The sequence below is a fragment of the Plectrocnemia conspersa genome, unplaced genomic scaffold (genome assembly GCF_051122295.1).
Source record: "Plectrocnemia conspersa isolate PC_06_02 unplaced genomic scaffold, ASM5112229v1 ptg000002l, whole genome shotgun sequence".
Taxonomy (NCBI): Eukaryota; Metazoa; Arthropoda; class Insecta; order Trichoptera; family Polycentropodidae; genus Plectrocnemia; species Plectrocnemia conspersa.
This window is the reverse complement of record NW_028277166.1, coordinates 6126098-6138693: the sequence shown is the minus strand read 5'-3', so window position 1 is coordinate 6138693 and position 12596 is coordinate 6126098. Positions and strand designations below refer to the sequence as shown.

At 37.9% G+C, this 12596-nt stretch overlaps 1 protein-coding gene across 9 annotated transcripts in view; it reads left to right on the top strand.

Annotated features, from left to right (window-relative positions):
- The window catches only part of Obsc (Obscurin), a 105694-nt gene that overhangs the window by 31331 nt on the left and 61767 nt on the right, over positions 1-12596 (top strand). For 5 of the 9 annotated variants that reach the window (XM_088181845.1, XM_088181848.1, XM_088181844.1 and 2 more), the window contains one exon: positions 12037-12198. The exons of the other annotated variants lie outside the window; for them this stretch is intronic. In XM_088181845.1, coding sequence (XP_088037971.1) covers positions 12037-12198 — 162 coding nt within the window. The remainder of the gene's footprint in view (positions 1-12036; positions 12199-12596) is intronic. 9 annotated transcript variants of the gene reach the window in all.

The following is a 12596-nucleotide window of genomic DNA, read 5'->3' as shown; positions in this document are numbered from 1 at the left end:
GAAAAAAGAGTCTAAATATGTCGTTTTATACAAGTTTTTTAAGTCTTTTAATATTTTTTTTCATCAATCAATTTTTCAATGATATAATATTATACTTTATTAATAATTTCTCCCATACAAATGTAAAATTCAAGAAAAAATATTTTTGTACTATCTACTAACAGCAATAAAAAAGTAACGTACTAATAATACATAATTAAATACTAATATATTAATCAAATTAAATAGTTTTATAAGTGGTTCAAATGTTGTTGTATTTTATAATAACAGACTGATTAAAACAGTGCTGTTGAACTATACAATTTGTTTTTTGTTATATTTTTTTAATTAGTACATCATCCAATTAATTTTGTGGATTAATTTCAATATATTTATCATGCAATATTCAACTTTAGTCTTTATCAGTAATTATTAAAATGCAGGTCGTAAATTAAGTGATCAGAATTCCCTCCCAGCACATAAATTCAGTAGTATAAGTAAATTACTAATACCTGAAAGATCTGAGTTCAAATTCATATGAATCTTAGTGTTTTTCGATTTCCATCAATCGTTGCAGATTAGGTTTTCCTATATTTTCTAATCTCACTGATGAATATGTGCATTGATAATTAAAAAAAATGAGTTCGGTCATCCATAGTCACTTATAATAACTGTAATTATAGTTAAAAATATGAAAATACATATCAGTGACTTACATATTTCAGTCTTACTACTTACTTGTTGATGTTGATTCTGTTTACCCCGTTGTAATGCATTGTACCAAACGCTGCCATTTTACAATGGAAGTAAAGAGTGACTATATGTCGCTTTTTTTTCTAAATAATATAGCAATTACTTATTAATAATATTTATATAATTATTAAATTAAAAATTGTATTTATATAAATATTAAATTTAAAAAAGTTACCATTTAATAATTATGTAAATATTAAAATAATCTAATGCAGTGGTTTTTAACTGACTTACGTGATTAAAATTGTATCTGCTAGTGTGTCGAAAAAAGGGAACTGGTCCTTCTAAACAGACGTTTTTATATATTTGATCTTTGTGTTATTTTATTATTCTTAAGGGTAATCAGCCATAATGGCCTATTAGCCATAAATTAACATAATTTATTAATAATAATAAGTTTTTTTTCTTGTGGTTGGCGTGAAAACTAGTATTATTTTTATAGTAAGCCTACAAATATTTATTATCTACAAAATAATTTTGAATTCATATATGTTAGAAAGATAATCTCAACTATATTTATATCGTGAAATAATTTTTCTAACGATATAAAACGGCGCCGTAACAAAAGGGTGCAGGACAAAAGAGCGCGGTCAAGAGAGCGAAGCGACAAAATCGCACAAAATAAATCGTAAAAACAAAAAAACAGTGCAACGCATATTATAAAAAAATAAATACACGAAAATAAAATAAAAACCATTTTTTTTAACTTTCGAATTTAGGCAATATGATAATTTTTAATTTTTAATTCTCGTTATTTAAATTTTAGAAAGTGGGAATAAAAAACAAATTTATTTTAAAATAAACTTTCGCTTTCACAAATAAAATTAGCTTAAAGCATACGATTGTAAATTAAAAACAGTTAATAATTCAATAAACCGCAATCGTTATTGCGGTTTATTGAATTTTTCGTATAAATTATTTCAGTTTTTAATATTTATTTCTCTATTTTCTTGCTTTTAATTTTTTATATATGCGTGGCGCTATTTTGTCGTTGCGCCCTTTTGTCTACGCTCTTTTGTCGGCGTTTTTTGTTCTGCGCTTTTTTGACAAGACGTCATTTAAAACCCCCTAAAATACTTTTACTCCAAAAGCAATTTTAACGTAAATAATAATTAGATTAAATTATATATAATAATGGCTAAGCCACAATGCGTCCACCATCTGCGAGTACTTGAATGAGAACAAATCAATACTATCCGACAGATAATTAAAAATCGGGAAACTGTGCTTGTTAAAAAGTTGTCCAATACTTCTGTTCTTGTATGTGGCATCCTAAACTATACTCTAGAACGCAAGCGCTGATATATAATAATTAGGTGGCACACAAAAATAAAGTTATTCTATAATCTTGGATTATGTATATATTTCTTTCCAGCAGTTGGTGCGACTCGAGGGAATTATATGATTCTGGAATATGATTCCTTCGAGTCGCGTCAACGGGTGTACCTGTATGAAATAAAAACGGATAATATTTATATTCTCTCATGTGTCAAAAAAATATATTTTGTATACTCTCTATTAGCCAGTTGCATTATTTGGCAACTAGACCAGAGAAGTATGCTTAAGGGTACTGCGTACTAGGTAGTTATACAAGATACACAATGTCCTCAAGCACCTTAATTGATTACGCGTATTGTAAGACAAATCCTAACATAGTTGAATCTTTATTACAGATGTTTTCTATATGCTGATGTAATCTGAGGTGTGTTTGAAATAGAATATCGGTTACTATTCCTGTGCGATAAAGCACGTTGTTATCCAATTAATAATCAATATCATATGTAGATGTATGTACCTTCTAAAACATCAATACAGCATCATTTATTATCATTGATTTTATATTTTATTATATTTCTACAATCAAGAAAAAAGTTAACTTTAAATGTATTTTTACATTACTTACATTATTCTTGTGGCCAGTGATTTTTTATATACAATATAACATTTAGTTAGAAATGTATTTATTATCTTTAAAATACATGTTTTTTATTAAAAAAAAAATTGCGGCAATTTTTCTTTGATATCTTTTTTTCAGAAGATACAGAATTTTCAATGTTGCTATGTAGATTATCACATGAATAGATTTTTAAAATAAAAAAATTGGTGAGCACCGTGTTTTTACATGTACGGAACACCTCTTTGAAAGTAGAACAATCGACGATGAATCATCGTCTTCTAATCGATCGATTTATAGATCGCCGAAGTAAAGGTCCGTCGATCTAAATCGAGGATCGGCCCAGTGCGCCGGGATTCCTCGCATCCCGAAACCAGCGGGTTGTTCACCGATCCGTCAGGGAAGTCTTCCTCAGCAGTCGTGTCCTATTTTTAGTGACACGCCATAAATCCAACATGCGCTCTGTTCTATTTCTACATCTACTTGGCCGGCGTGGGCCTGAGATTCCGCTGCAATTGCACCGACCGGTGGTCAGTTAACGTTATTTTTTTTTGTGGCATTGTAGATTATTTTGTTGCTATGTTGCTGAATATGATCAATAATCTGTCTAAAGGAATATCTAAATCAATAAATCATAATTAATAATTGTTAATTAGATTAATTTATTATCGATCTACAATAATAAGTGAAGCTACGAAAATTTTTCGCACACCTGTGATGAATTGATGTAGCACGTTTTTTTTGAACAGTTTTAAATTCACATACGATTTTTAAAATGGTATATAGGTGTATGTACATGTTGTTCCTGTAGTCGTGTCTGCGTCACGTAATCTCTAAATGTTTTTTTCCGAAGATTTCTTGATTGAATTCTTAGATTTTCATTTTTTATCTAGACCAGGTATGATTTGAAGTGGAAAGCAACTGCTTTTTCAGTCTTTTTATGTCTTGGTCGGTACTTCACCTAGCTCGGCTTGGTGCGAGTTTGGTTAAACTCTCGTGTGTTCTAAATTGAAAGCAATGAATAAGTAAAGCCAAGTTCTGACTTGTGTAAGTTCCAGATGGAAGTGTATTCCGAAAGGAAATGTCGTGCTAGCGAACATATACAGGGTGCTTAAGAATTCTATACTGTTACCAAAATTCAACTTTAAATATGTATAAATAAGCTCACACTGACCTTAACTATATTGTCTTATGAGCGTATGTATGGTGGGTCGATCGACTCATAACACTAAACGTGTTTTGGAAAAAAAAATTTAATTTTAATTTTTTTTAAACAGTATCATAAGTATATTTGAAAGCTCTATTTTGTATCGAAAATTAAAGTCTAAATCTTTAAAAGGAACCAAATACTAGCGTTAACTATATGCCAAGTCGCATAAAATCGCGCACGGGGGCCCGGTCTATTTACCGTAAGACTCGTTTATTATTTAAAAAAAAAGAATTAAAAATTGTTTTTAAATGCAAATCATGCTTCTAAACACTTTTTGCTTACAACATTTTTACGTAGGATTTTATTTTGCAAAGTTGTGACACTTTTAATTTTTACATTGGCCGCCATTTTGTAAAAAAATATATATATTTTTTTCATACAGAACGTATAGGGGGTGCTTGGTAGTTCTATACGATACTGAAAATTTAATTTTTAATCTTTAAAACCAAGCAGTTAAGAGCGTTAACTCTTCTGAAAGTCTCAAAATGGCTCGTATGGGGGTCCGATCGAACTGATACATCGCTTGTTTTGAAGCAAAAAACAAATTTTTTTTATATTTTATTTGGATGTAATTTAGACTTCTAAACGTTTTATCAATAGCGATCTTTTCGTTAAAATTTAAACCTACTGAGTTACAAGTGTGTGCTGCGGTGCGCGTGTCCTTCCCCATGGTCCCGCGCTCCGTCCACGTGCGTCCCTCCTGCACCCAGTGTTGCTACTACCTCTCTTCCCCCGCATCGGGGTTGCCATCACACCACACGCTCCCCTGATGTCCAGGACATCACAACACAAAATCTTGAAACCGCGCAGGCCTCCTTCTGGTTCTTTGCACACGACTCCTCTCTGCTGCTGGCGGGTCCCTTTCGGTCTGCATTGGCTCTGCAGCCTCCGTTGTCTCGAACAGAGTTGTCAGATCCTGGTGATCCACTGGCAACTCTCCGGTGACCGACGTTGGCTGCTCCGGAACTCTGCGCAGGTCCAACACGTGTCTGGGCATTCCGTCCACGACGACGTTGTTCGTGGAAACGACGCTGTCGACGCGTCCTCTGGGCCATTCCGTCGTACAGCGCGCCCCTGGCGGCTTCACGAAGACCACGTCTCCCGTTCGGAATGGGCACCCGTCCACGGGCTGCGTCGTCGCTGTCTTTGCTGCTGGATGGCGCCACTGATAAGCGAAAACAGCTGAAGATGGGGCGGTCTTTCCTCTTATTCCCTCTGATGCTAGATTGTACCAGAATGCAGCCTGCAATGGTGAAATTCGGCTCCTAGCAGCGATTCGCTTCACCGTCCGGTGGTTCCTCTCTACAATACCGTTGCCTGCCGGTCTGTAGGCTGCCCGAAACCTGGAACACACGCCCCATCGGTCACACAGCTCTTGCACAAGGCGGGATCGAAACGCAGTGCCATTGTCCATGAGCAATTCTCGGGGCGGGCCGCGTTCCCGAAACACTTGCTCCAAGTTTTTCACAACACAATCACCACTCTCCCCAGCGACCTCCCGCCACACCGCAAATCTTCCCGGGCCACAATCCACTACCGTTAAGTACAGTGCCGTCCCATAGTGCGTGAAGTCCACTGCGAGTCTTATCCATGGATGCGACACTTCGAGGCTACCTTCTTCATGGGCTGCCGGCGCCGGGTCTATGGTAGTGCATCTTTCACATGCCCTGACGCATCTCTCGACCTCCGCTCGCGTAGTGTTCGTGTTTACCATGCGAGCTAGGTTTAATGTTCTGTCGACCCCCAGATGGTTCATTTGGTGAAGCTCGTCAACTGTGACCCCACAAATCGCGATCGTTTCACTTTTCACCCACTGTCTGTTCACTCGGGTGAGCACGTCAGCTTTGTTTTTCTCCGAAGGCACATACACTACCCGAACTATGAGACCGTACGCTTGCACAAGTTCCCCAACGAGGCCGAGACGTCGCCGCACCAACATCTCCGCCATTCCCGACACTTTAGGCCTCGACGCGTCCGACAATACAGAGTCAAGCCAACTCTTTACTGTGGCCGAATCCGTCATCACCTCTATGTCCTTCAGCCGCCATTTAGTCGCGAGGTTGATGCCTTTTATGACAGCTTCCAATTCAGCCGTGTTGATGTGGCTCGCGTCAGCTTAAATGCGCGTCCCGCATATTGCACCTGCTGGAACTGCCACATCGACGCGTCCACGTGAACTTGGAGGTAGGCCGATTTAAGATCAATTATCTTCGAGGCACCGTGCCTTCTCCGCCACCGCCGCATCGCTTCGTCACACACCGCAACATCAGCTCCCGGGTGGCTTTCAACGTAGCCGTTTAGCTCGCGATAGTCGAGCACCGGCCTGACCTTTCCTTTGTTCCGCTGGATCACGGCCATCAAAGGCAAAAGTCCTTCACTGCGCGGCGTCTCGCACGGCACCAACCATCCTTTCGAGATCCAAGAGCGAACCTCCCGGTCGAAGTCTTCTTTCGCGTCAGGCTTTCCTGTACTTGCGTACTCTGAAACGCGATTCTTGAGAACAGACTCCTCTCCAGCCTTCCATCGCCACTTCGCCGTCCACTTCTCACCGTCGAAAGTCGCTTCGAAGTCCCGATCCATGATTGTGCAGTTTTCCGCCTGCTCGGACGCCACCGCAGCTGTGATACGCTCGCTCGAGCCAGTCTCTGCTCGCCTTACTCCGACAGAAGAGAAATTCACGCCTCCTATCCCCACGATGAAGTCCATGCCTAGCACTGCGTCCGCCCCAGAAAACACATCTTCGAGAAGAAGACAACTGACCGTGATTACGGCCCCAAGGGCTTCGACAGTGACACTCGCTTCACCGGAACACCGTATCCTCGTACCGTCGACTGCGACCACGATTTTAGCTGAACTCGTCCTCGTCGAGCACAGGTTTGCGCGCACTATCGTCTTAGAGCAACCGGTGTCCACGAGGGCTCGAACGCGCACTCCGTTGATACGCGCATCGATTATCGGCAGCGCCGCTAACATCGGTCGGAAGCTGGCGGCGCACCAGCCTCCGATAGTCCGTTTCCCCGGGTCTTAACGTTCGCTCGACGCGGACACTTCCGGGCGACGTGTCCGCGTTCACCGCACACCCAGCAGTCGAGAGCGTGAGTGGGGGTGGACGCGGGATTTCTACACTCGCGAACAAAATGGCCACCGCCGCACCGGTGGCATCTAACCGTCGTTCGAGCACGCGCACTCGCACTTTCGTGTCTCGCGACAATCGAGACCGTTTGGCGCGAATCTTCGTCAGCCTCTTTCGTCATTGTCACTCGCGCCCTCGCCACTATGTCCTTAAGCGGCGGCAACGTGGTCGCGCCCCCCACGAATGCTCGCAGGTCTCGCGACGCCCGCTCCGGAAGCCCTACAATGAAGTGGGTCGCCAACAGCGCGTCACTCTCTACCCCGGCCTGGGCCGAGAGTTTACGCAGCTCGCACAAAAACACGTCGACAGTTTCGCCGGCTTCCCAACGCCGCTGGATGAACCGACCATACGACACAAACCGGCCAGCCCCGAACGCCAAGCTCAGGGCGGCCGCTGCTTGCGCTCCGTCGCGGCGAGTCTCTTCAGGCAAGTCAACGAAAATGTCGAACGCTCGGCCCCGGAGGAACGTAGCCAACCACTTAGCGACGTCGTCCTCGTGGTACAGGTCCATCAGAACCGTGAGGCGCCGGTACCACCTGTCAAAATCGCCGTCTCCCGAGAACGGCTCCACGGCATCGGCTAGGCGGTGATGCGCCTTCGCAGCGCCCCCCATATCGCTCGGCGCCGAAATAGCTTGTGCTGCGGTGCGCGTGTCCTTCCCCATGGTCCCGCGCTCCGTCCACGTGCGTCCCTCCTGCACCCAGTGTTGCTACTACCTCTCTTCCCCCGCATCGGGGTTGCCATCACACCACAAAGTGCTTAAATTTTTATACTTGTCGCCATTTTACAAAATATTGACACAATTGATTTTGCTAACAAACATATACAGGGTGCTTAAGAATTCTATACTGTCACAAAAATTCAACTTTAAATATGTATAAATAAGCTCACACTGACCTTAACTATATTGCAAGTCTTATGAGCGTATGTATGGTGGGTCGATCGACTCATAACACTAAACGGGTTTTGGAAAAAACAGATAATCCTGAATGTTACATAAATGTGCAAACATGTACGTTATTGATATGAGCAAATGCTCTTCTCTGGACGTGTCTATTAGGTGTAATGATTCGAGTTCATGCTAAGCTCATGTGAATTTCAAGTAGAAGCAAAGTAATGGTATAAGTAATTTTCTAAGGCAGGATCGGGAAAGAGGAGGAGATCAACGATCTTACTTTTTATTGAAACTGTCAACATTGTTTGATAAATATATTATTTGACTTTTTAACTGTTCTTCGAGTGCTTTTGTTATTGGTTGCGTATGTCCGGTAACAAAATGTTTTTTTATTGTGTAAAATATGATACTTTACAAAGCATTCCAAAATAAACGCCACTGTAATATAAAAATGTACACAAAAATATGTTTAAAATTTAAAACAATCAAATATTACAATATAAATTAATACAGATATATTGGGAAATTAAAAGCAGAAATTCATAAAAAGTATTTAGCATAAACGATAGCAGAATTTTATTTAGTCGAAAAATGTTATCGATTCAATGTATGCATTTCTAATGTTGTTAAAACTGATGAAATTTAATCATTTTATTCTTGTATTGATTTAAAATAGCTTACTTAAATCGTACAACTCTTCTCTCTGAAAATATTTACTTAAAGTTTTATAATAAATAGATCATCACGCGAACAAATGTTTAGACGTTTTTTTTAGTGGCAAATCGTTAATGGTCAATAAATTGTTACAGAAAAATATTCAATTCTAAATATACGCATGTAAAAATATGCTAAAATGCAATGTTCTTTGCAACAGAGTATATTTTAGAATTTGAACCCAGTTTTAGGCTACTATATGAAATAGTAAAATATACTGTTGCAAGTTATATTTGCATCGTGCACATGTGAAGAAAAATTCAACTAACCAGATCGTCGAACTGTGGGTATTTAAGTATTTTATGTTCGTACGTTTGCGGTTATTGGGTGCATGTGATGCGATTTTAATATTATATTATTTTGAAATACTGTTTTAATTCTGACAGATCGAATTTCGCTAGTTAATTCTTTTCTACGCGAAACTTATTATAATATATACTAAAATTATAATTTATAGCTATCTTCTAGTTTCACAGACGTCAACGCAGACGCATTTAACATAGTTGACAGTTTTTATTTATACCCTTCAGTATATTATCGAAGACATTGTTGTCTTTGCATACAAATATTTTAAAAGTCAAGATTTGATTGCCAGTATAATTTACGATCGCACATTGTCTTGACTTTTTTACTTAAAACTTTTAAAATGCAAGATATAAATGAAACTACTTAAAAATAAACCATGGCGCCTCATAGTCGACACAAAAAATATATAAAACCGACACCTGCTCATTACTCATGCATAAACGATTCACGCACATTTTTGATGTGGAATCAATATCAGATGTGTCACATTTATTTACTACTAAGTAAATTTTTAAAATAAAAATTGTTAAATTTTTAAGTATTGTACTGGCGTATTACACGCGTCCAACCCGGGCGGCCGATGGGGTTATAAGTAAAAGCGCCCGATGTTTTAAACATCTATTCCATAGCCATTGTAGTATAAATCAGAACATCTACGTATATATGTATGTATGTATTAAAATTATGTTGGATCACGTAGCAAAATATTGTTTCTATTTGTTACAGTTTAGTAAAAGTATTTTAGTACTTGAAAATAATTAGATAGATTTGCCTGCATTTGCATTTATTTATATTTCTGTAATGCCTGCACTACACTTTCTGGAAGTTGTCCGAACGGAAGTTACAACTGAAGTCGGCCGAGACCTACGACTTCGAGTTAGCGACCACATTGTCGCAAATTTCATATGCCGTCCGGACGGCAGCTTCTGTCACGTACAGCTGACATATTTGCGCGCAATTTTTAAATTGTCATATTATTAAAATTACGTTACTGATTATTATAAAAGTTTGTGTGGGCACTCACCAATACAATAACAGTGAAAACTTTTCGGTCGTAAATATTCAATTTACGCAAAATCTTTGTCGGCTTTTGCAAAATGCCCTAAGGCATAAAAATGATACTTCAGAATACGAACACCACTCCTGTGACTATCCTAGAATTTGTCGCCATTGATTTTAAATACGAATTCGTTATGGTGTGACATTTATATAAACTGATATAGGAAATAAGGATATTCAAAACGATTTTTTTTAACAAAATCAAGTACCAAAGTGCCACTAATTATTCAATTTTATATGAAAAAAATATAATAACGATATCTGCTAGAAAAATATACTATCAAACATATAATTAATTCCTTTTGGTGCTCTAAAATATTCAAAGATGTCAGTAAGAGTCTGTTGAAGTCCCCGATAAGCATGTGGTATTATAAATTGACCACGTGACCACGATGCAGCGCTCGACATGCGTGTTAACCATAGGACGCCTACGCGCATACTGAAATTGAACCGAGTTACTCGTCTTATCTCAGTTTGCGAAACACCACATCATTATCTCTCTCACTCTCGTCACTTAACACGTGAGAGACGAAATGGAAGTATCTCACCGTTCGCGCTCGAAAGAGCAGCTCCGACTTCGGTCTTTTTGCCGACAATGTTCGGAAGCGCTTGAAGCTGGTCAAGTCGACTGAATTACCCCCACTTTAACTCCCGTTCTCGGTAACCTCGGACAACTTCAGAATGATTTTAGAGCGGGCAGAACCAAACTCGACCGAAGTAACCCACTATATTCTCCGTCCTTGGCCAACCTTGGCCAACTTCCAGAGGGTGTAGTGCAGGCATAAGCCCTATAGAGAATCCATCCAAATTTTGAAATTCAAACTATAAAATAAAATTTGGAAAATATTAACTTTGCTATAAAAAAATAAAAAAATTTAAAAATATATTTTATTACAAAATATATGTTATTAATAAATATAATGTTACAAAATATATTTTTCTAATACAAAAAACAATTATTTTTAAAATAATTGCATAAAATATATTTTTTAACCGAAATTCGCTGATTTTTTGTTTTAAATCAAATATATGTATAATATATCACTTATTATTTAATTGTGTTTCTATGTATTTTTTGTATCTTTTACATGTAAACGAAATAGCGCAGTTCGTAATATCATAGACTAGTAACTCTGAGGTTGCGGGTTCGAGCCCCGTCAGCGGCACTCAATTTTTTATTTACAAAAAATGCGTTATTATTAAATTTATTTTTTCAGTCTAGTGGTTAACACTTACATGTATGTATTCATTATGTCTGGTTGACTTACCCAGTTGATACAGTTTAACCCCGTTGTAACTCATTGGGCTTACGCTTGTCTGATTACAATGAAAGATTTTCAAAAAAAAAAATTGGTAATAAAAATACGTTCATTTTTCCTCAGTTTGCTCTTAAAACATATTTACAGTAAAAAACTATACAATATTTAACAGTTAGTAGTAACCAAAATATTCAGAACATTTTCATAAAAAAACAGGACGAAAATAATGCATTAAAATGAAAGAATTCAATTCTAATAAAATTTAATTACTTCACGCATAAACTAAAGTTTTTGTTGAAACTTCAGTGAACGAATTATATTATAAATAGAATTGTTTGTGGACATTCTCGTTTGTCAGATTTGACGCTCCAAGACTTGATTGATTGTGTTGCTGCTTACAATTGTAAGAATATTTGCACAAACTTACCTAATCACAACATTCAGACTGAAATAGCAAGCTAATTTCTAAAACAATGCACAAAGTAGGTGTCAGATCTTAAGCTATTATTTTACTTTATAAAAATCTGCATTGTCAAAAATTATATTTGTGTAATTATTTATACTATATTTTTTTAATTACAGCGTTTTCTATATTAAAATATTCTATATTTAAGTTACAAATAATAATTGCATGGAAAAACTCCCTTAGTCGATCGTTATTAACGGGCTGTCAAACAAAACTAAATTAATATTATTTTTTTAAATTTATATATATAAATAAATCACCACCGCGGCGCCTTCTTGCCGATGCCAATACTCGATTCGACGTTTGCACCTGTTCAATGTTCGCATTATCCCTAATCACAAATGACAAGCATGCCATTTTGTCCACAGACGCGCACGTCTTGACCCTGACCTGGAGCTCGGAACGGGAGACGCCACACTTTTGGACACCTCGGCCGCCAAACACAAGCTCGCCATAAGACCCAAGAAAACCCGTAGTGATCCACGACAAAAAACATCCGTCACTGTCACCGATCCGGAAAAATCGGAGCGGTAAGCTCTTGACACATACACACACGCTTGATACTACTGCCTAACATATACTCTAAATTGATTACACTAATATATTATTTTTATAAATTTATAAGTGGAATTACATTTTATTTATATTAGATCTGTGATAAAAATAAGCAAAAATACATTTTGATCGAACAGTATTTAATCTTATATATTAATATTACAATATTATGCCAGCGTTTCTACTAATCAACACATTATCTTATCGATGGTCGCAAAATGTTGTCCTTTCAATGCCCTTTTAATCTGTGGGAACAGAAAAAAGTCGAGGAAAGCCATATCTGGTAAATCTGTGGCATCAAAAATTAAAGTGTTACCCGATTCGTTATCGTGTTTTTTTTTCATGATTCACGAGAGTTTTTCTTACGATTCTT